Genomic DNA, 25532 nt, shown 5'->3' with positions numbered 1-25532 from the left:
AGTGATTTAGTTAATGTCAGTAAAGTGGAGACTGTGAAAGTTGTGTGTAGGAGTTGACTGGGCCTGGATTCATGTGCACAGATGATCTGATAAGTGAAAATACTTTTATACAGGGATTTTCTTTTAGGGAGAAGTCAACACATGACACGTCCGCCCATTCACCCGCAAGGTGCCGACCTCAGCCATTCACACATGCGCTCACACACTGAAGAAGCAGTGAGGGACACTTCAATCAAACCAGCGACCTTCCGATTAGCAGACGATTCGTTCTGCCTCCTGAGTCTGACCCAATGTCTGCTGTGTCAAAATCCTGACATTTTTCAAAAAGAGTGAAAAACAAAAACAGTTTGGCATTTAGTTAGACAGACAAATAGACATTTGGTTGTTTGTGCAACGCAGCATTCTTTCATAACACATACAGTGCATTGGTCTTACAAAGTATTTAACCTGCGGATGGATTTTATTACTTCTGCTCTGCTTTCCCATGATGCACTGATCGTTATGTTCGCTTAAAAATTTAATTTGACAACAGAGAGTAAATTGATTAGCATAGATTAGATCCTCTGTCACCCATAAAAAGCCTGCAGCACAGCAGATTTCATTTAGCTTCACTCCACTTAATTCCCTTTCTCAGTCAGATCCCATTGAGACTGAGTTCGTCTGGTTACTGGGAAACATGAATATCTGCTGCCTTCTGGTGACTGTTAGAACATAGCTGATCAGTAACTCCGAGCTGTTTATGTTCAGAGATGAGATCCCACATGAAAACTGGGCCTCAGTGACCTTAAACATAAGGTCACTTCTGTCTAGTGAAGGGACTGCTGAATGATTCACTGAAACATGGCTTGAAACAATCACATACCTTCAAATAATGTTAATTTTATTTAACTTGCAGATTTTTTTTTCTCTTGTTGGAGGTGATTAAAAATCTTATTTTCTCTTTCCTACTCCCCATTCAGGTAGAAGTGAAAAGATCATTGATGACTGTAGTTTTGTAAGTGCGGTCATGCAAAACTTATTAAAACTCTGAGCTCCTGCATTGTTGGATCACATCACTGATGTCCGGTCATCTGAAAATAAAGGAATAGCAGCAAGAAAGGAAACCTCTTGATGCTATTAAAACTAGACAGCATCTGTCCATCCATCAGTTCTATCACATGGATGGAAGTGTAATTCAAAGCTTTCCGTCCCAAACTAACAAGCCTTTCTTTATTTTGCACCAGCAGAATATGTTTTGGTTAAATAATACAGCTCAGATTATGCCAAAAATGTGGTTCAGGGAACAATCACTGCCAGGGTTAAATAATAAAAAGTGAACTGATGTGGGTTGTTAACTGACCATTTAAGATGTGCATTTATTTCTGCTGCAAATATCTGAGATTTCTCTTAATTCAGCCCAAAATGAACATGATAACAAAGAGAAGCCAGTTATCTGAAACACCACAGATTACATATCACACCATCAATCCCAGCATTGTTTCCTTCAAGGTTACTTCTGCAGGAACTACATTACTTTTTCATTTTTGGCATAGTTTACAGTTCACATATTGTGCTAGTAATAGTTGCTTTCATCTGAGAAACAGTCGCTAATGTCATTTGTTTTTAATGCTTTTGCACCTAGCTGCTAAAAAAAGATTAATGCTGTACCGTTTCAGTGTTCTAATTAGTACTATCATGCTCTGTTTATTTGTCTGTGGCTAAAGTGTTGCACACTTTGCAAGCTGCATGACTGAAGAACCCAAATATTTAGTTTCTATTTTCAGTTTTTTAATGAGCCTTAATCTCCTGGTACACTGAAACTGTTTTGTTGATTGTACTTGGAGGTAATTCTAACATCGAAATTAGGGATAAAATACAGTACCGGTGCTGTCGTGACAGCATGCTGTCATAGAGTTTAAATTTATGAAGAGAGTCTGGGAGAGTCTGTTATTTGACAGAACATGACATTGATCCAAATTCAGTGGTGGCTCGACATTAGAAAGCTTTTCTTCTAAGACAGACAGGACTCCCCACTGATGACAGCCTGGTTGTTAGCTTGTCAGTGCGGCCGCAGTTTCTTTTCACGGCCACCACTGCCACCCAGGAGCACACTAGTAATAGACAAAGACATCAGAATAAAGGGCAGTTTGTTCACACTAAGGTGGTGAAATCTTGTTTCAAACAAATATACTGTGCATATTTTAGCTGACGTTTCTGCAGTCTGAAGTGGCAGAGTGTAGTGATACTTTGCTGAGACGGATGTTGGCTTTTGTTGGGATAAAAACTGGAACTGAAAACTATATGAGATAATATTTCAACTAATAAAATCTTGGATAGAATCATACTCAAATATGTTCTGACTTCTGCATCACGTATACCTTCAACCTTTTATGATTTCTGTGCATGTAGGCTACATATCTGCACCCACTTTTAGTCAGCGGTGGAGAAAGTGCTCAGATTTTTAAGTAAAAGTACATAAATAAGAAAAGTAAATAATAGAAATATTTCCCTCTGACATGTAGTGGAGTAGAGGTAGGAACTGATTTGAATCAATACTCAAGTAGAGTACAAGTACCTCAAATCTATTCTTAATTACGGAACTTGAGTAAATGTACTCAGTTATGTTCCACTTCTGCAAATATGTCAGGCTGAACTTGGGTGAAATGCACATAAGAAGACATCATCTTGAATATACATTTGATTGAATCATGCGTACTTAACATTTCCAACCATAGTCTTGTCTGTGTTTGGAGTTATTGGTGGAGAAGAATGGGAGCAGAAAGTATTTACTGATCTGAAATTATATTTCATCAGTTACAGACCTTCCTCTCGCTGAGATAAACAAATTCTGTCTGTATCTTTACTGTCTGGCTTTATATTAATCTTACTTTTTATTAATGTATGTGTGTACAGTATGTATGTTTGTGTCTGCTGTTCTCCTCTGTTGTTCTTTATTAACTTGTTTTTTTTTTCTTTTTTTGATAAGTATCCTGGTTTTGAAAAACGCTTGAAAGCCCTGAAGCTAAAGCTTCTCTCACTTTGTGTGAAATGTACGGCGCTTACATACTGTACAGATGGAAGAGAGCCAGACAGGAAACATTATTTTATATGATGGTCCAGGTTCATCAAACCCCCAGGCTACAGTCCTCGTGATGTACCTCATGATCTATACCACGGAAGTGTGCCCATGCAATGGATGTGTGCCATCATGTCGCGTCTAATGCAGCTTTCCAGAAAGGATTCAGCTGAGGAGGTCGTGGCTCCATTGCATTCCCACACATAAATCACAGCACATCTTGTCAGGATGTCTCCTTGGGGGGAAGTGTCCTCTAACAATAATGCTCACACAGTGAAAATATGGTCTCCCATGTTACTCAGTGTGATGTATGGACTACTGATGTTATAATGAATTTTAATATTATAGCATCTAAACTTGTCTCTAAAACAGGAGTTGCCAGACTTATCACTCCTTGTAATGTCTGCGTCCTTTGAAATTCATTGTAAATCCATTGTATCACTTGCGGTTAAATACTATTTAAAAAAAGACCACAACATAGTCTCTTGTGACAGTCTGTTTCTTACAAAACTGACAGAAACTCAGGCGCCCTGCTGCCTTCATGTTGTGTATCTGCTTCCTGTTTGGGTCCCAGTGTGATGATGGGTTATCTGATCCGCAGTGCTTTTACTGGAACACCTGCACCGTACGTGTTTTAGCTTTTCCAAACACAATCTCATCTCCCCGGACACCAAAGTTAAACAAGCTGTGTGTCCCATTTTCACTCTACATTGCTGAAACCATACAGAATGTGCTGCATACAAAACTAAAGTGTTCTGTTTTGCTGGTTAGTGCATGAGAAATCACGATAGTTTGCTGTCTTCTACTACCAAGAAATGACTCAGGACTGATAACAGACATCAAATTGTGACACTGGAATGCAACTGCAGAACATTTTCCAGGAGTTAATACATTTTATTGCACTTTTGAGCAGTTCTTTTGTAATTTAGATTTTTAGAATAACAACAGTCATTTGTAGCGATGACCCTAAAGAGAATTATCACCAGAATCTGCAGCTTCTCTGGCCTTTACTGAGTTTCAGCTCGTTGTTTAGTCATCTGAACCACAAATCTACTGTTTAGTGGCGTCGTTTTCAGGCACAGCAGGAAGCTGTTTAGAGTGAGGAAATCCTAAAAACCCACTGTAGACTCCCCTCTCATCACCAAGCTGCAGACAGACGTAGTTTTCCGTCTGACAAATGGGGTGGGGTGTCACCTGCATTCTTGTGCAAACAAAAGGGAAATCGATTACAAATACATTGTTTCAAAGTGCTACAAGTCGTCATAAACACCACTACCTTTAGGTCTGTCACATTTCAGTGCGAAGACACCATACGTTAAAGTCCTGTCTAGAATGAAAATGTAGTGAACACAAAAACGAAAATCGTACTCCAGCACTGGAAAGCATCTGAAACACTTTGATAACAGCATCGGCTCAGTGATTTATTGGACAGCCTCTACATTTAATGATTCAGGTTAACCCTTGAAAGTTAGATGATTTCAGAACAATTACCACAGCAGACTCTAATGAGAGCTCTCACTATCAGATAGCCTAAATAACGTCTTCATGGGACCGCTTGGTTAGTATTCCACGTTGTGCCCTCTAAATTATATTTCAGCTATCATGACAAGAGAAAATGATCCTTTTTGAAGCAGATAGAGAATGTGAAGTGAAGTGTAGGGACAGTCTTTATGTGGGTCTGTTTGGATGCACCATGTGCTGGATTTGGTCTAATCATCCTTGGGTTTATTGAGGCTCGTTCTGATAGAATCACTTTCAGATCAGGTTCCACAAGTCCATTTGCTGTTATGTGTTCTTGTATTAGATGCTGCTTTGTGTTTTTCTGTGGTCACTCGTCATCAGGCGATTGTCAGATTAGGTGACTACCCAGTGACTTCCACATCACTGTGACAGCCTTTCTCTCTTCCCTCCCTCCCTGTCTCTCTATTTTCTCTCTCTGTTTCTGTTATTACTCACTTAAGCCAAGTACAGTATGTGTGAAACAAATACTTACCACGACTCCCTGTTATGATTTCACTTCTAATCTGACTATGGCACTGAGGAGCAACCTGTGTGTTATTTTTTGACAACTTGGGATTCATTACTTGGTTTAATTAACATTCAGATGTAGGAGGAGAAGGAAGGAATAGGAGGAGGACGAGCGTAAGGAGTGGGACACCAACTCTTTTGCAGCTTTATTTATGTTTACAAAGGCAAGACTGGCATCAGTAGCACATCTTAGACCTTCACCTGAGAAGTGGACAAACTGGTGTGACTCTAAAATGATCATACCTACAGGGTCCATGTGATGTGGCTTTTCCTTTTGAGCCTTTCAAGCTTTATTTACAAGGTTTGAAAAATCTACAGTGATGTATTTTGTCCTTGAAACATTAATGCTAATACAATGAGTTCTGCCACTATTTATGTTTATATACATCAACACTGGTATTTATATATACAGTATATTGTGCTTATGCCCACTATTATCAGGTCCATTTCTTCCACATCAAACTTGGACACAGGGTCATTGACGTTAAAATGGAACAGGACCAGGCTCAAACTGCTGCTACAAAACTGGAAGCACACTGTTGTGTAAACTATAATTACATCATTAGCATTCAGAGTTCTCTAAACTAAGGGAGGAAACCATCCAACAATTTTACTTTCTTGAACATGTGTACTGTATCTTTTTAGTCAAATTCAGTTTTCTATTCCTACATTTGATGAATACAAAGGCTCCTTTAATGGTGCTGAGCTAGCAGTTTCCCTCCACACATCTTGGAATCATTTTTACTGAAACCACAAGTTCATCTAAAGTAATATCTCCTCTTTGTGTTCAAATATCGTTTTGCTTAAACATGCTTTTATCATATAATCTAGCAGTGAGTTGGATCATGACAATTAAAAATTGTCCAAATTTGGACATTTGATGTAGCTGCCTGCCTGGATTTCACTTGGTGGAGGCACAGACAAGGTATTTTAATGCATGTTTGATTTTTGCAACATTCAGTTGTCTCAAGTCAGCAATGACTGAAACAATGTCTTGGTTGTTTTTACACATTTTCTTTCCCACTTATGTTGGATGTAAATGAAACAGGAGGTTGTCAGCCCTGAGCTGACCGAGAAGCTGATCAGGAAAATCAGAGCTTACGTTAAATCCTAGCCCAGGACATGAGCAAGCTTGACTATTCACTCCCTCGCCTTTGACTTGTTTATGAGTCTAATAAGGAGGAAGCCCGTTTGTGTGTATGTGTGTGTGTGTGCATGTAAGCGCATGCATGCAGTGTTAATTTAGAACCACAGCTCTACAACGGCAGCCTTATTTGATGCCGAATGGCTCTGGCAGCCACGATGAGTTCATGAGTACCCCCTTCTGTCCTCATGTTCATTGTTGGAAATGCTTGCTCTCCTGACTCTGTCACAGCTGTCCACTCACATTGTATAACATCATGGCGATATGGCCCACCACCATTCACACACAAGCACACGCATACTCCACAACAAACAGGATGTGACATACTGAAGCCCATCTTGTGATTGGTTGGCTCGTTTCCTATTAGATGAGATGGTAGAAATGAGGTCTAATTGGCGAGAAATGGTCTGTATCTAATGATGAGGTCTATTTTCTACATTGTGTGATGTATGTGTGTGTGTGTCTGTCTGCACATCTACACACTCTTAAGTCTTCTGTAAATGAAACAGAAGAGAAAAATGAGAGATTGAACTTGTTTTATAAAATACATTTTGCAATGGAAATTGCAGTGTTTAGTGTGTCTCAACAATTTTATGTCACTCTACATGCTATATATTATATACTGTACATTTTCTGGACATTGAAGTTGGACACAGTTTGTATTTAAAATAATTGGATATGAATATATTTTTGGCTAATCTTTGTATTAACTTTCAGGAAAATCAGGTCACTTCATCACCTTGTGGAATAAACCCTCCAACTTTAATAAAAAGTTGTCCTGTTAAGTGATTTGCTACTTAGCCAGCAACCAGAAGGGATATATACCACAGTACAGAGTGTGTAGCAAAAGTCACATAACAACAACTATTGCCAGGTCACCCAGCCATAATCCACAGAAAATGTCATTAAAATCTCCCACATAGTTTTCAAATTGCTAAAGAGGAAATGCTGATGTGGTTGCGGTGCTTTATAATAAGGTCTCGTCTCTCTCAAAATCATTAGGAATAATCCTCTGGGGACCTGGTCAGTAGTTGTCAAGAACAGAAAGACCAGCCAACAGAAAGTGCTATATTTGGGCTTTACAGCTAAAAGTGCTAACTTGATTGGGTTGTTCGAGTGTGATGACAAAAGCAGATCAGTAGCATTTGACATTATCTTGATGGTAATCTGACAAGTTACAGATGGGTGCTGACATGATATTCTGACGTGTCTGCATAAAATTGATCCCTTTCTCAACTAAAAGTCCCATTGTGGTGGCTCTTCCTTCCACTGCTATCTGTACAGTGAGAAACACTGAGGAATGCCTGCATTTTTTTATGGAGAAATGTAAAGTAATAAAGGCTTGAAAAGCCATAAATTGATATGACACCTACATAAGTAGCTGCATTAGTGGCAGTAAAATGAAGATGATTGACTTTTTCCAGAACAAAGCAGGAAAACTTCAAAAGAAAGTGGCACAGACTGAGACTGGTTCAGGGTTAATTCCACTCTTCATTCTCCTCACCAAGCTGAAATTGCAGACAGGCAGGTAGCTGTATTTAATACAAAAGGGCCGCCTTGACAAGCAGTTATTGAATTAAAATATTCACTAGTTGGCTCTGTTCAAGTGTGAGGCAGACAAGCATGCAGAGAGACAGTCCCTGAAGCAGACAGACAGTCGGTGACCAGCTGATAATGTTCAGACACACAGGCAGGCTGTTATTCAGTCAGGTTTTCAGCACCATGTTCTCGTGTCTGTCCTCTGGGAGCCTCCGTCTCCTCTTACCGGGATGTGTGAAAAACTCAATCACAGCCCCTGGCCCCCAGCTGGGCAGGGTCGCAGTAATTAAACTACATCACTCAGCCTCACGAGAAGGTTGCGTTTCTCCATTTTCATCTCTTTTTCTAAACTACATCCACAAAATCCACATTTGTGGGTTTTTTTTTTCTCCTTCTGCTTTGTCGTGCATTTCTTTAAATGAACAGTTAAATATTTAGTGTCATTTTTACACTTCTACACAAACAAAATAAGGCTTAATGAGCTGGAGAGATAATGGCTATTTGTCTTTTTACCTTCTGACAGAACCGGGGTAGCTTTGTGCTCCTGCTCTGAGGTTTTACACTAAGCCAAAGTAAATGGACTCTGGTTGCAGCTTTATGCTTTTTTTCAGATGTGAGATTGATATGAATCTTCTTGTGGCAAGACAGCAAATAAGCCCATTTCCCAAAATGTTGAACTATTCTTTCAAAGCTTAATTATACAATGGTCCTGATAGCTCAGTGTGCCACAGTTTCAAATGGAAACAGGCATCTCCCTCTCCAGAGTTTCCAAGTGGTAATTATTGTTGCCACTGCTGCCAAGACAACCAATTCAATTTCCTTTTTCCTCAGAGTAGGAACTACCAACAACACAGGACAAAAGTGTGAATTTATTCATTAGTTTAGTCTATAATGAAGACACGAAAGTAGATAAGAAATGGTGCCAGGCTGCCGACTGGATGACCAGTCAGCTTTCAATGTCCCGCAAGATTTCGTGCCTGGCAGCACACAAAATAGAAGTATACAGTATATATACAGTGAATGCAAGATTTATAGTGAAGAAGTCTAACGTCTGATAGCATTCTAGAGCATTACATTATACAATCATCATTTACTTAATACTGATAAGTTAGAGTAAAAAACTTGCCTGTTTCTCCTGCTGGGCAGCACAATGGTGCAGTAGTTAGCAGTGTCTCCTCACAGGAAGAGGGTTCTAGATTTGAGTCCATGTCTGTGTCCTTTTGTGCAGAGGTGCATGTTCTCCCTGTGCCTGTGTGGGTTTTATCTAGGTACTCCAGAATCAAATTCCTTGTATGAGTGAACATACATGGCCAATAAACATACATACATAGACTCTACCACTCTAAATTGCTGCGTTGCCATTCAGTGTATGAGCATGAGTGATTGTCTGTCTTTGTCTGTTGGCTCTGTGATTAACTGGCGATCAGTCCAGGGTGTACCCCGCCTCTTGCCCAGTTGAGAATGGATCATAGCTCTGAACAGTCGCCTCAGCAATGACATGGACTATTTGGATTCCATGTCCCTCACCACCCCAGGATATGGTTGAGGCTCTGCAATAGGTGGGAGTTGAAAATCATCCTGACAGAGTCATCAGCCAGACGTTCCCAGCAAATCCTTATTGTTAGCTTTGGTCTGCTGGGTCTATTTGGTATCCTTCCCCACCACCTGATCAGTTGACAGTCCAGAACATATGGCTGCAGATACTCTGATACAACTCCAAAGTCAATAATTGACCTGCAACCAAGGGTGTCCTGGTGCCAATGCACTTATGGACACCCTTATGTTCGAACATAGTGTTTGTTATGGACAAACTGTGACTAGTACAGAAGTCCAATAACTGAACACCACTTGTGTTCGGATCAGACAGGCCATTCCTCGATCACATCCCTCCATTTCACACTGTTGTTGCCCATGTGTGCATTGAAGTCTTCCAGTAGAACAATGTCCCAGGTAGGGGCATCTTCCAGCACCCATCCCAAAAAGGGTGGGTGAAATGTCATTTGGTAGATATTCACAAACAACAGTCAAGACCCGTTCACCAAGCCGGAGGTGCAACCCTTTCGTTCACCGGGGGAGGTTCCAACATGGAGGCAGAGAGCTGGGGGGCTAGAAGTAACCCCACACCTGATAGCCAGTATCTCTCAACCTCATGCACAAGCTCGGGCTCCTTGTCCACCAGTGAGGTGACATTCCATGTCCCAAAAGCTAGCTTCATCAACCAGGGATCAGACCACCAGGGCCTCCACCTTTGTTTTCTGTCTAATCCATACTGCACCAGATCCCTCTGACTCCTCCTGTGGAGTGAGGACAGACCCATATCCCTGCTTTGGGCTGGGCCTGGCTACCAGGTGCTCATTGATGGGCCCCTTCCCTAGGCCTGGCCCCAGGGCAGAGCCCCAGTATCCCTTCAGGCAAGGTACACTTGCCCTTGTTTTTCCTCTTTATAGTGGTCTTTGTGTGAACTGCACTTTTTCTGGCCCCTCCCCCAGGACTAATTGGCCTTGGGATACCCTAACAGGGGCAAACAGCCCCCAACACATACCTCCTACGTTCATTAGGCTGTTTAGGCTGATGTGTTCCTTCCTACAGATTTTGATGGGCAGCATGAATCATTCTCCCATTGTTTCTTCAAGGTTAAATTAGTTCAGGTTCTATTTATCATCCAGTGACAAAGGCTGAAATACAGCATCTGGATATATATTTGACATACAGTTTACATGTATATTTGTACATCTATGTGGAAGTCATAGGTAGATAGATAGATAGATATACTTTATTTATCCCAGGCTGGGAAATTACAGTTTTGTTTTGTTTTTTGTTTTGTTTTTTTTGTTTTTTCATGTTTGTCATGTTTGTGTCTTTTATCAGATATGTATTGTAATGGTATTTGTCTGTGTATTTTTCGTTCTCATCAAAGATGAACAAAAACCTATATACTGGAACCTACTTTTATGGTCGTACAGAGGAAAGCAGCATGTGGCTCTGTGTGTGTGAGCAAGTGACAGACGATAGCATCATCCTCCATATTTCCTGTGCCAGTGTCTGGTGCCCACAAGGATATATTGTGGTGATGATAAAGGAATATTAAAAGTCATAGCTTCTTCTGTGGCTTGCTCCCTGCCAGACTGTCTGACATCAAGTCATCCCTTCACGGGTAAATGTACACACACAAACACACACATGCATATGTGCACTTAACAGAACAAAGAGAGCTATTGATTATGGGGGATGTAAAAGCAGCACAGAGAGATGATTCATGTATTTATGTCCTGTTTTCATTCTGTTTCTTCTGGCCACAGTGGCCTTGCGTACTGTGAATACAGTAAGATTATTCTTACTTGCTTCTCAATTGTCCATAAACGTCATACCCAAAATGCTAATTCTTTGTAATGACTGGTCTGACTCAAATGTCAACGTTTTATCACAAAATGAAGAACTCAAAATTAGCAAATTAATTGAAACCAATTGTGTCAACTGAAGTATTGCATAAGTATTTTGTTTTTACCACCAGAACAGTGGATTATCCCTAAAGGTATTTGAAGGTGCAGTTTGTAAGATATGGCCAGAGGTGCAGTTAAACTAGTTTCAGCTTAATAAGTGGTAATAGCATATATTGACTTGGTATCTGCTCTGAGAAATTTCACCAATTATCATAAAATGTTTCTTTACCTTAAAATGTTATTGTCTTTTCTGGATCAGACTTTGAGAAGAACAGGTCCAGATAGAGACAGCTCCACCTGGCCATCTCCTTGCTTTGTCTAAATAGTGCTGATAGTGACCTCTTCATTTCTGCAGGACAGTCACATATAAAATGTGCATCTCAAGGGTTTTTGAGATGACTCTGGTGTTCTCAGTTCTGCTCTTCTCAGTCTTACATACTGTGTGTTATGATTATGTTGTGTCTCCTAACTTAAATGCCCATACCATCCTGGTATCTGGACTTCTGCAACAAACATAAAAAATCAATGGTGATTTCTGTCACCTGAATGCTCAGTGGGGCTCAGTGGGTTTTGGGACACTGAAGGCTGTTTAAGACATACAAGTTGTGCCCTCCAAATCCGGGCAGAAGAGGGCTGTGTTTCTCAGCAGAATCTGGAGAAGACTCTGATTTAATTTATTTTACTACAATGTAGAGTCACATAGAGTGGGTTTAGATCATGAGCACCTTGGAAAGGGAAAGACAGAAGAAAGACTGAGTTTCACAGTGAAGTTTCTCTAAGTGTGTATGCTGCACATGTTGATGTGTGGGTATTAGAGCCTTCTCCTCCACAGTCTTCATTAATATGTCATGTTTAAGTCAGCCCTCAGCTGTAATCTCTCACTTTGTGGTTCCCCATTTCACTCCTTATTTCTTGATTTGCGTTTTCTTTGTTCAGCAGAAAACTATAAAACAGTACACTAAATGAAAATAATGACAAAGTTCTTTTAAAGAGCTTTTAGAAATCCATCACTGTCTGAGAATTTGATCAACTGCAACACCTGTGCACGAAATATGTATAAAATAATATATTCTATATTACAAAACAGGCACTTCCATCCCAGCAGACTGATTTCACACATAATAAAGAAAAGCCCAGATGTGCTTTAATGGTTACCATGCCAACTGGTAATCAGAGAGCGATAAGCGATCCTTCTTGTTTTCTACTCTGTCTGTGTGTGTGTGTGTGTGTGTGCGCTCGCGCTGAAACTCTTTCAGTCAGTCATGAGTGAATCCTACCCGCTGCATATACTGTAAGCTAATGTACCCTGGAGGATTTTCTGCCTGCTTTGTGGCCCCTAACTGAGAGGTTTAAAAATCATACCCTTTTGGGATGTTAAATAATGTCATTTATACTGAAATGCATTTTTAAACCCAAGGAATACAGTTTCCAGAAAAAAAGGTTTTCTTTCAAAGTTCAGAGGAGGATCAGGGGTACAGTGGAATGTCAAGGATTCAGGTAAATCAGTTTGTTGTCGGATTAATTTTGTAAACAATGTCATTTGCCTCTTGTAGACAACCATCAGTTCATCCCAAACTCACAAATATGTTTTCCTGTTACCCGTAAAACTGTTTCTCTATCTAAAATTGTTTTGGTGTGATGCAGTTTAGGAGATATTAGCACTAGAGATGTCCGCTTTCTTTCGAATATAATGGAACTACATAGCACTTTACTTATGGTGTTCAAATCTCCAAAAAATACATTTGAAAAGTCAACAGCAATGTCTCTTTAAAGAAATAGTGACCTGGTCATGAACATGAGCCTCTCCATCATGAATTGTTGCATTCTTCCGGACAGTGATAGAGTATAGTTAGTATGGTTTGATAGAGAGAGAATAGTTCCTGCATGAAACTGCTCACAGCGATGTCTGTGGATTATGTTGAGTAACGAGTCATGATTTCTGGAAAGAGACATTGCTTTTGATGTTTTCAAATGTATTTTTTGGCACTTTGAGCGCCACAGGCAAAGTGCCATCTGGTTCCAATATACTGTAGAGAAGGCAGCATTAGAATGCTGATTATCTCCAAAACTCTGCAACCTACACCAAAACTATCTAAAAGGATAATTAGCACTTCAGCTACTGTGAGATGTATTTAGAAAAATATTAATTTTGATTTGGGAGTGAACTGTCTCCTTTAAAAAAAAGGTGTACAGACCTATACATAATACAGCATATATGTATGTATGAATCATTTTTTGTATCATCAAAATAAAGACATACAGACAAAGTTAAGCTGGTAATGAGAATATTTTAGTCCATGCCTATGAAGCAGGGTCTTCCACAGTAGGAATGTCTCTTAGATTCCACATCAGATGATCAAATTTATGGTTGTGTGTCACTTACTATCTCCATACAGTAATTCTTATTTTTATATTCCTTCCCCTCTCTCACATCTCTCCTCTCTCTCCCTCCCTCTCTCTCTCCTTAGCCCAGAGCATATGTTTTTTTCTGTGTGTTTCAGTGGAGCACTTAAGTCTCCCCCTCTGTGTAGAGCCTGTAATGAGGGCTGCCAGCTGCGGCTCAATGGGCAGTGCACGCACACGCACACACACACACACACACACACACACACACACGTGCACCAGAATCCGTCGCAGTATGTCATTCCTCCACTTGTAGCAGATATAGACAGCATATGATATCAGAGATGTGGGTATGTGTGTGTGTGTGTGTGTGTGTCGGGGTGGGGTTGGGGACTAATGTTGACATTCATGAATACATTTGAGTTTTGGACAGTATTTTCTGACATTTGACAGACTGACAGTCTGACAATTCTAAGAATGCAAACAACAGATTAAACATTAATGAAAAATAATTAACAGCTCTCATTTCGACCAGACTAACATAAAGTGACGTGGTTCATTTTCAAGAAATCATTGTAAAACCCAGAGGCGCTCACATTTCTTAGGTTGTTTGGAAAAGTACCATCGGCGCCACAGTTATTGATCGATTAATGGATTTGTCGATTGATAGAAATCAGCAATGATTTTGGTCACTGAAGTGAATATCTGGTTTTTGAACTGTTGGGTGGAGAAAACAAACAGTTTGAAGAAGCTTCGTCATGGAAATTTTTCACAGTTTTCTAACATTTTATATGGTTGAAGATACAAGATAATCAAGCAATTAGGCGATGAAGTTTCAGCCCTGACTGTAGCGCTGAACTGATTAGTAGTTGATCAATCAACACTGATAAACAACAGTTTTCATAATTGATGAAAACTGTTGTTTTATTTTTTAATTATTTATCAAGCAACAAAATTTTACCGGTTCCAGCTTGTCAGATGTGAAGATTTGCTGCTGCTGCTTATTGGATGTTTGTGTCTATGTGTTCATACAGAATCCTGGCCACAGTGGGCTCAGACTTTGACCTGCGAACACTGCGAGCGGTGAGAGTGCTGAGACCCCTCAAACTTGTGTCAGGAATCCCCAGTAAGTCACGATTTCAACAAGATATTTTCATTTCAATACAGGAATTCAAAGTGGGTTGAATAAACTGAAAGTTACTGTCCAGTTTGTTGCTCAGCTGTGATTTGAGCATCGACATTAAAGGGCAGGACTACATCCACATCATTTTTCCATCTCTATCTTTTCTTCTCTTTGGTTTGATATATTCTTTAACTCTCTGTCCTACATGTACAGTAAAACTTTATTTACCTTTTTGAAATTGTGTTTCTCCTTTGGCTCACTTTGTGGACTTGTTTTGAAAATGTTTTTCATGTAAACCTATTCAAAAAGTACAATCCACATTGCAATAAACCTTAATTATCCTGTTAGACATACATTTTCAAAAAATAGACTGAGTCCTTCTTACACCCCATCTTTCTTTGTCTCTCAGGTCTCCAGGTGGTTTTGAAGTCCATAATGAAAGCCATGGTTCCTCTGCTTCAGATCGGCCTGCTGCTTTTCTTTGCCATTGTCATGTTTGCCATCATCGGGGTGGAGTTTTACATGGGAAAATTCCACACCACCTGCTTCTGGATAGACACTGGTGAGAGCAACAGCTTGGCTGTGGTGTGTGTTTGTAAGACAACACTGATTATCTATGAAGTTGACGCCAGGAAAAAAAAAAATCTCTTTCAGCTGTGTTGCAGTGGATGAGAACATTTATCGCATTGCTCATGTATGCAGCTGTACATAAATGATTCATAAGTTGCATACATACTTATGAGTACCTGTACATTCACAGTGCTGTAAGGCCATGTGCGTAACAATCAGGTGCCCAGCAGAATCTCTGACAGCCATTTTTCACATCTTGAGTTTGATGAATGGTATTTTCACAGTTTTCAGGTTTTGATTGATAGCTTCTATTGTCCCTCTATAGGGACGCTTATGTACTCTGCCTCATGATTGAATTCTACCTCAGATGGTGTTAATGAGGCTTGAGTTCACTGGTCCACCCTTCTCTTACCTCAGAAGTGCATGCTTGTGCAGATATTTCAGCGGTATAATCTGACAGGGCACTCTTCATTGTGTGAGTGGCAGCTTCTCCATAACAGTGTTATCAATATATATTTTATCTCTTTAAATAATAAATAAATGCTGTAAAGGTCCGGACTTTTCAGGCAGCCATTGTTTTCCATTAGTTTTTGTACAAAAATCAAATCTTGACATTGATAATTAATGGGTCCTGAATATTCAAAATAATTTCCCTAGGAAGCTGTCCAAAAACGCCTCCGTCATGTGTACTATATAGATAAATAATACTAATTCTAAAAAAATAATAATGATGTGTTCATTTGGTGAACCTACGTGTAATTCTAACTGCCAAGAATAAATGTTCTTTAGGTCGGTGAACAGCAGGTCACATGAACACTTGTAGATATGAATTAAACGAGAGCATACAATTACACACTAATGGGGACTAAGGTTGCCAGTTTATAAATCAATATGTACATTGATTTATACAGATCTGTGTCTGTTTTTCTACTCTTTATAATTTCTGAATGTCTGATGTCTGTTGTTTTATACCGCACAGAAGGACACGTCTTATATATAGTGGTTACTGAGTTTGCCTAAAAGCTGTTCAAGTAGAAGTAGAGGTTGCTCTACCAATTGACTGGCATTAATGGAGAATGTTGCACCATATCTTAATTGTCCCCGATGATCAGTATGACACTAGCTGGACATGTCTGATCAATGAAGTATGGTACAATGGAGAAGAGTTGAGAAATGTGTTCATAAGAGAAAATCTGGAGCAGAATTTGTAAAATGGTCAAATTTAATGAGCACAAACCACCAGAATCACTAGTATGCTTTTCTAAATGTGCAGAAACTGAAAGGAGGGAAAGATAAGCCTCCACCCCCCCAATTAGCAACAAGGGCCATTTCTGATCATTCACAGCCAGTGTTGTTATTATACTACAACATTATATTAATTATAGAAAACGCACTGGCCCCATTGTGTAATGCAGCGCTAAAAATTATGAGAATGCTTTATTTCCCCACTGCTGGTGTCAGAGTGTGAAGGCGTGACTTGAGGGTTAGTGGCTGGGCCAGCTGTAAAATATTTGTATCTGTCTATCAGTGTGTGTGTGTGTGTGTGTGTGTTAAATATACACAGTCAGTCAGGGTGCTTGTAGTGGTGTGAGCAATTGTGACAGCCTGCTAATGTACAGTACGTGTGTTATTGAGTTATTTTAGTCCCAGAGACACAGCAGGGTTTGAATAAGCTGAGCAGAATTGGTAACAACTTTCAACATGAAGGCTGCTGTGTGTTTTTCTTTGCACATGTGTGTGAGTCATATGCAGTTAAAGCTGGATGAAGCCATGAAGACCTTGTGTGTCCAAGTATGTTTGTGTTTTTTTTCACCTGTGTATTCATTGGCTGTCCTTTTACTTGAGCGCATTGGCTTCTTCGTCTTTTGCCTGATGGAAAATAGTTTCTTCTTTTCTTTTTTTTCTCTCTTCTGAGACTTTATCTTTAGATATGAAAAAACATATTGTCTGAAGCTATTACTTTAGTTTGTAGAAGACAAATACACAGAGGGCTTGAATTGAATCATTTTCTTTGATTAACTCCACAAAGTTCAAAATAATTTAAACTGTTCTGAAGATTTACAGTTACTCAACACTAAGTATGTAAACTATTTTCAGATTAACCAACATCTCTCCACTTGATCTGCTCATCGCAAACATGTACTGTACTTAAATTCACTGCGGTTCACTTAAATATTCATGAGTATTCCTATAAATTTGTTCCTCTGCATATGAACTTTGATGGCCGCATGTTTGTTGTTGTTTGTGTCTTATTATTTGTTTTTAACAGCAGTAAAAGTAGACAAGGCATACAGTTAAATTTCAGTGTAATCACTGAAAAAAACATTTTTGATTTTCACACCTTTTAAATCAAAATAACCACCAATAAAATAAATTGTTCTTTAAACAATACAATGAACAATTTTTTTTGTTTTTTTCAAATCTAATTTATGAACTGCGGCCAGCTGAAGAAAAAAGAAAATAGAGACCTGAGATGTTCTCATCCATGGACAGAGTCCGGCTGACACAGCAGCTGTCAGTATGAAGGAAAGGATATATTTTACTGCAGTGACACTAGAGGGATGTTGGCTGAGCAATCTGGCTCTGCAAATCATCGTTAAAACTTGGCACATCTTATGATCGTGGCACTATCCCTCATGAAATGCTGGGTGCACAAGGCATCTGTTATACTCAGCACATTTATTCTTTATTCTGATCCCCATCTGCTGACACATGTGCCAGCACATCTTTTAAACAAACTCTCATCACCCTCCATGCACTTTGGTATTATCTCTATAGCTCACTGTCACTTCATAATCCCTTAAAAACTAAGCAACAGAGATGGGACACACGTATTGCTTAGTTAGACCACATCAACACCAAGCTGACTAAACCTGAAACAATCTTTTACAAATTTACAGCAGAGCAAATCTTAATCAGATTTCACCCTAATAAAATGTCATATTGAATTCCTGCAAAGAAATCATATCCTGCTTAATGCTTTTGGAATTTATTGGTCTACTTGTAATTGTATCCTCTTGTTAGGAAAGAGGTGTTCAATTGTAGGGCAGGTGTGTAAAAACAGACTGAAGACTTAAAACACCACTGCTGTTCAGATGCAGTGCATTTTGATTTACGTCATTACCTGAGGTGCACATTGGCTACTATGCTATGTATCAGTGTGAGATTCTCCTTTGTGAGATTCTTGCACACAAAGACCAATAAGCATCTCTGAAAACATGGTCTGACTCAGGCCCTTTCAGCTGCTGAGCTCTACAGAGTGCTGACAGCTGCAGATGCAGCTGTGGTGCAGGGTGTGCACCAGTATAATTCACTGGTTTGAAATTAAAGATGTAAAGCAAGTAACATCAACAGAGATCTCAGTTTGATTGAGTCAAGGTGTTCATATACAAACTGACATAAAGTAACTGATTCAAGTGTAGCCATGTGGGGATGTGGGGGAAGTCTCCCCTGTAGTCAAAACCGTTCTTGTTCCTACAGCTAAATGTTTGAGTTTCACTGTGTAAGAATGATGCATATACAGAGTCTGACAGTAAAAAGCTGTTTTTACATTCATTGCTGAAAGTGTATCTTTACTCTGTTTGGGAGTTGGGGCCTACGAGCATGATTTGTGGCATCACATATACAGTCATGGAAAAAATTATTAGACCACCCTTGTTTTCTTCAATTTCTTTTTCATTTTAATGCGTGGTACAACTAAAGGTACATTTGTTTGGACAAATATAATGATAACAACAAAAATAGCTCATAAAATAGCTCTTATCTAGCCATTTTCCATGTTTTTCTTCATAATAACCAAAATCACTTAAGTTCTTACATCAATAGCTATGGCGTTGTACTGCCAAAAACAGTGATTTTAGGCATTCCATGTTTTCCTTTTCTGTCTGTTAGTCACATGATACACACAGGAGTCAGTGCTTGATTGCATAACCATTGTTTTTGATGACTGCAGCCATGCGTCTTGGCATGCTCTCCACCAGCTTCTGACATTGTTCTGCTGTCATAGCAGCCCATTCCTGTCGCAAACATTCAAACAGATTTTCTTTGTTTTGTCTTTGGGTCTCCATTTTGAGTTTGATGATGTTCCACAGGTTTTCAAGTGGATTTAGATCTGGTGATTGAGCAGGCCAAGGCACGGTTCAAATGTTCTGGTTCTCCATCCAGGCTTTAACTGACCTTGCCATGTGGCAAGGGGCATTGTCTTGTTGGAAAATCCAGTCATTCGAGGCATGAAAGAGTTTATCAGCTGTTTTCGAGAGTAGCCCTGTACGTGACCTGGTTCACTGGCCCTTCACACAATTGCATTTGCCTTGATCCACCCATACTGAAACAACCCCAGATCATCACTGATCCACCCCCATGTTTTAATCGTGGGGCAAGACAGACTGGTTTTTAGGCTTCTCCAGGCTTCCTCCTAACCAGTAAACTGGCTGGAGTGAGCAACTCAAAATTGGATTGAACAGTCCAATCCTTGTGAACCCTAGCAAAGAGTAACTGGGCCTTCCTCTTCCTTTTGTTGATGAAGGTCTTCTTCTGTGCCCTGTGTGACTTCAGACCAGCTTCAAGAAGTCGGTTTCGAACTGTCCTTACTGAACAAGTCACATTTCTCAACAGTACCCACTCATTTTTTAGTACCCACTCAGACAACTTTTCCCCAAAGTGGACACAGAATAATTTAAATCAAATAAAAAACCTAAAAAATAAAAACCTATAAAACAGTCTGTTTTCTTATGTTTCCTTAAGTAGAATGAAAAGGACAGCTGACAAATGGGTAAATTAAAGATGTTCTGAGTGTTGAGAAAGGGCTGTGATATTGGTTGCTAGCCAGGTGGCTTGCTTTAGCTGTGTATCAGTTGGAGCATGACACTGGAAAGTGAGCCAAGTCACAGAGCAAAGCTATAAATTCAGTTGTCAGTCTTTGTACCGACCTTGGTCACAAGCTTTGTGTAATGCCTGACAGAAAAAGGTTATAGCCTCACGCCGTATGATAAGGTCGGGAGGTCAACTGTCTTTGTTGAGAGGAATCAGATGAAGTGGGAGGGATGTCCCTGAGTGTTTCCCTTCTAAATTAGTGATGACTAATTGCTAGGAGAGCTTGTGAAACATCACAGCAAGATATTAGAAGTTGGGGGCACTGGAATCACTCAGTTACTCAGTCCAATTTAAATCCATCCATCCAGCCATCCGGCCTTCTGATAGAGGCAGTCAAAGTAATAATCACCAAATTTACAAATTCGCCTGAAATTTATACCAGATTGATCATTGCCTTTCTCTCTCTTTATTTCCCTTTTGCCAGGTGAGAGAGCAACAGACTGGCCTTGTGGTCTGGAGCCACCAGCCAGAACATGTCCCAATGGAACCCAATGCAGAGAGTACTGGACTGGACCCAACTTTGGTATCACCAACTTTGACAACATCCTGTTTGCAGTGCTTACTGTGTTCCAGTGCATCACCATGGAAGGCTGGGTTGACATCCTCTACAGTGTGAGTCTATGCACTAAAGACAGACAACTGTCTGTTGTTTTCCTCCTGTTCTCATCAACATCTTCAGTCTTTGATCAGCTATGTTTTACTCCTAAGAGTAGGATTCGTATGTTGCTACCCTACGTTTAGTAGAATACGGTCTATGTTAATAATTACTCCCTAGATTAGCATTCATCAGAAGATGTTTCTTCATGATTCTTTCAAACTTGGTATAGTCCCACCATCAGTTTTTCCATTATAACAACCCTTTGGTTTATGACAAGGTATCTTCTATCTTAAAAATAAGATCCAGATTTTCATGAACTTAGTTGAGTATGGTTATGCTGACCTTCTGATCTTTGTCACTTGGTCAAAACCTCTACTCCAGACATATAAAATGGTCAGGTCATATCTAATCGTCAGAGCACCATGAAATCAGAGAATCTTCATGCTCCTTAGAGGATGAACCTTTTTTTTCTACTGGACATCTAGTATGCTTTCCTCTGCTGCCAGCAGATTACCATTGAAGATTTTTTGCTCTTTCTCTCTCTCTCAACCACCATATTAGCCCTACTACTGAAGGTCAGACTAACAGAATAATTGTGTCATTGCCATTCATCACTTTGTGTGTCTGTGTGTATGTGGAAGCGAGTGTGATAAAACAGATCAGGTCAACAGATGAACATAGGTCCACTTCAGGGTGTTAGTGTGTCATTTGGGTTCTACATGGATGGTAACATTGCAGCGGTGGCACAGAGGACACGTTGTACCTGTCCACTGGCCATATACAGTACGTATGTCACAGAAAAGAAAGAAGACAGTGACAGAAAGGAAAAATAATAGCATGAAATATATAAAACAAAATTACTTGTTCAAATAAAAATTACAGTTTTTATTGCTAATTTACGCAAAGTTTATTTTGAAAAAACTGTAAATAAAGACAGCAACATTTTTTTTTAAATTCAGTTATAGGAAAAGGAAAGTAACTACTACTGCTTTTCATGTTCAGTTTTAAAAATCTCAAATTGTTGCTTCTGATTGGACCAAGTAAAGTGTTCAACAGCAGTAGCAAGGTAAGAAAGTGCATGGAAAAAATATAAAGAGGGCATGAGTACAAATCTGGGTGTCATCGGTATAAAAACAGTCACGTTGTTAAGTTGCCCCATGGGAGCATGTACAATGAGAAAAGCAGTGGAAAAAAAAAAACGTGGTTGAACTTAAAGCAGAGAAGTTATGGCCATGTGCCAAATTATGCCATGGACATCTCGGTCACTGGGACAACCCCCTCCCAGCTATACAAGGTTTTAGTACTTTTACTCTCTGTCACCAACCCAAATAGTTTTGTTATCTAAATGCCAGCACCTCTCTTGTTTTCGAGGGCTTACAAAAGCATGATAGTGCCTTTTAACAATCCCAGAACACTAAAAGAAAAACAGAAATCCCTGAAGGCTGAGGGATGCCCAGCCAAGCAGAACTAAAAAATGACAAAGTGTCTGGGCCAATCCCACAATGGATGTCTGACTCAGAGCTTCATCTGCTTTATTTTTGCAAGGATACCTTGAGATAGTTTAAATAAGGAAAAAGAGAACAGAGGAGAATGGAGTAAGTGAACTCAATAGAAAAACGCCCTGTATAAGACTTAAAACTAGCCCACTCATAAAATTAGAATGTTGACAATATTATCTTTTAGAAAAACTTAATGTCCTCATTTCATTGTGACACCTGACATGAACTTTTACCACAGTTAATGATAGGATCACCTAAACATCTGGGACAGCCCATTATTCTGAAACCTCTTTAGACTGAAGAATTTCCCATTGGGCCGAAAACCCATTTGTCCAACAGTCCGTTTTCCTGAAAACAAAAGCCCACTTCTCTGAAGGCCCATTGTTCTGAAAATATACACTCCTGCATTTTTTTGCCCTTAATATTTGATATATTTGGACATGTAGGCAAAGGCTAAGTCAGGTGGCCTTCATGAGGTGACCCCTGTGGTCATGGTATCATTTACATTTAGGAAAATGTTGTGATTTGGGTTAAAATAAGAGCATTAGTCACATTGGTTAAGTTACATAGGGTAACACATTTTGCATTCCTGGACCGGTGAAATAAATTGTGTATTTTAATATTTAATATGCCAGTATTTTTTGGTTTTTCCAGAACATGTTGTATAGTATTCATCACAGTACAAGTTGTATTACAGTGTGTTAACACAGGAAGCATGGTACAAGTGCCACGTTAGCTGAGCAGCAACAGCTTCTGTCACACATTAATTCTGTTAATATTATATTAATATAATATAATATTAAGCTTAAATATTAAACTTAAATGGAATGAGTGGGACTGAGGCCCTGAATACATGTTTGCTCATTGAAAATTATTTGTCTATTTGAAATGTGATAAAAATTAATCGTTTGGCCTCATTCAATACTCAAACTTGAATTGCATACTGATGCAAGCTACCTGCTTTTTGAAGTTGAATTTCTTGCAGTCATGGTATTTCAGTGTGAAATATGAATAGTTATTCTTGATCCATTACTTTACCTCATAAATTATATATTTGTTACATTATTTGTGAGTTCTACTTCTTATATAGCAATTCCTCAGTGATAATCCTTTCATTTTTCTACATTTGTCTTCTTTAATCCCCTAAATGCCTTCATTCCTTTTCCCTCTACTTCATCTTCTCTTTCCCAGGAGATAGAAGCTAACTGGCACTTGATTGTAAGACACTTACAAAGCCATTTTTCCTCCCATCTTCCTCTCCTTCTTCTTGCTCTTCCTCCCGTAGCATCTCCCGTAGCTTTTTGTGGCTCATTATCCTAAGCACTGCAAACCCATGCTGCTGTGATCCAAGAATCCCTTTTTTTTCTCAGTTGGTAGTTTTTCTTTGTATCTTGTTTCTTTTTCTTTTCCTTTTGCTCAAAGTCATTCCTTTTCATGCAACAGTTATTTTTACTTTTTCATTATCAGATCTCTCCCTGCCCACTTTTTTCAACCTTTCTCTGTCCCGGTGAATTTCGCCATCCAGTCTTCTCCCTTCTTTTTTTAAGTTGGGAGAGATTTCACAAGGACTTAGAGGCCACTCACACATCCCACTGTGGCAGACAAGGCTCATTTTGGGACGGGTTTGATTTATCTGGTTGCTGCTCTTAAGGTTTTACTTCACCACACACAGACAGCGTAGAGCTCATTGGAGAATGTTTTGCACATTCCTTGAAGACCTTCGCTGAAGTGTAACACCTTGCTGACACCCGCTGCACACCTATACATCCATCTGTCTGTTGAAGCCTTTGGTGATTCACTCACTGTGCCAGTGGAACATGAAGCCTTCGGCCTTCTGTGTGTAGCAAGCTCCAGTTGTCCATAATGAGACATGGGCATGGAAAATACTTGTGACTGCCATGGTGTTGATGTTGGATGCTCTGTCATGGAGGGTGGAGGTGTTTTATTGTGTTTGGCTCTATCTAAATCAGAGGCGAATGACGTATGTGTCCAGCTGACATAAAACATCCTGTACAGGTGCGTTGAGTTCATCCATGCTTGCCATCATTTTTGTGACCATTTTTGTTGCTGTTGCTATGTTTCATGAACAAAATTTGCCTCTTCATTGTGTGTCAGCAGGACAACAGGACACATCACTTACATAACACATGAGGTGTTTTTTACAACCTGACCTTTTGAACAAGGCTTTTGGTACCGCAGTATCCAGCTAGCAGTATGTAGTGAAACACATATATTTTTATTTTTTATTTTTTTACATTTTTCCTTTTCTTAATCTTTGCCAGCTCCATTTAGCTATGTTGTGTATCCTTAATATACTGAAATGCTGCTACATGGACTTGTTGGATTGTGACATTCAGAAAAAAACAAAGTGTTATCATTGCAATTAGGGTTAGTAACTGGCGATGATTTTATTTTATTTTATAGTCCTTCTGAAATCATGATACATTTCTTTCATCTTGGCTTAGAGCTTGGTAAGGCGCCTCCTGAAAGTATAGAGCCAAAATGTTCCAAAGTTTTCCATAGAGAATATGGAAGCAAAGGAAATAAAAGAAGAAACCATGACAACATTATGAGGGGGAAAAGAACCATAAGTGTATTTGTGTGAATGCAGTGGAGCGTGCATGCATGTCATGTGTGCATTAATATCCTGAGTATACAAATGTAGATGTACTCTTGGTACAGAAAGGGGGGAAGGGGGTGAACATCCTGAAGCCAGAATAGCATACATGCTGGGGCTCTGTTCTGTGGATTATATACTTTGCTGTAACCCAGTGTTAACCTTGCAGATTGATGACTATGCTACCTCTGTCCTGAGGGGTATTGCTCAGACCTTCCTCTCTAATGGTGCAAAAGAAAATGCAGATTATCCCTCCCCATCTTCCCTGTCATTACCATCCTGCTCCTTCTTTCACATTGCTTCCTCCCTGCTGTCCACCCCCACCCCCCACCCACTTCCTTCATAACTTCACCTCCCCCAGCAAGGCCACATCCCAGGATTCTATGGTCTCCCAGCAGCCAATGTAGTGGAATGAAGCGCTGTGTGTCTGCCATGTGATTTTTCAGCTGGAGGGAGTGGTGACAATGAGGGTACATTCAGCCTGACAATAGCACTCTGATGGTGTGAGCATGTTCTTACTGATACCAGTTTGAAGATGAAAAACAAGCCTGGAAGTCAAGTCTGAAAGCTTATCGGACAGGGTGACACTTTAATTTTTAAGCCATAAAAAATTTATATTTGAAAAACTTATTCAGAGCCATGAAACGCTACTTTCATGTGCATGACATAAATTCATTGTGAAGGTACACGAAAATGACTCTTAA

General features: G+C 39.6%; 1 protein-coding gene across 5 annotated transcripts in view; it reads left to right on the top strand.

The window, feature by feature from the left end:
- The window catches only part of cacna1bb (calcium channel, voltage-dependent, N type, alpha 1B subunit, b), a 153357-nt gene that overhangs the window by 42288 nt on the left and 85537 nt on the right, over window positions 1–25532 (top strand). For all 5 annotated transcript variants that reach the window (XM_046374766.1, XM_046374767.1, XM_046374765.1 and 2 more), the window contains exons 6-8: window positions 14584–14675; window positions 15082–15234; window positions 20539–20726. In XM_046374766.1, coding sequence (XP_046230722.1) covers window positions 14584–14675; window positions 15082–15234; window positions 20539–20726 — 433 coding nt within the window. The remainder of the gene's footprint in view (window positions 1–14583; window positions 14676–15081; window positions 15235–20538; window positions 20727–25532) is intronic.

Source organism: Scatophagus argus, chromosome 20, assembly GCF_020382885.2.
Source record: "Scatophagus argus isolate fScaArg1 chromosome 20, fScaArg1.pri, whole genome shotgun sequence".
Lineage (NCBI taxonomy): Eukaryota > Metazoa > Chordata > Actinopteri > Scatophagidae > Scatophagus > Scatophagus argus.
The sequence above is the reverse complement of the archived record's forward strand: the minus strand, read 5'-3'. Positions and strand labels throughout refer to the sequence as shown.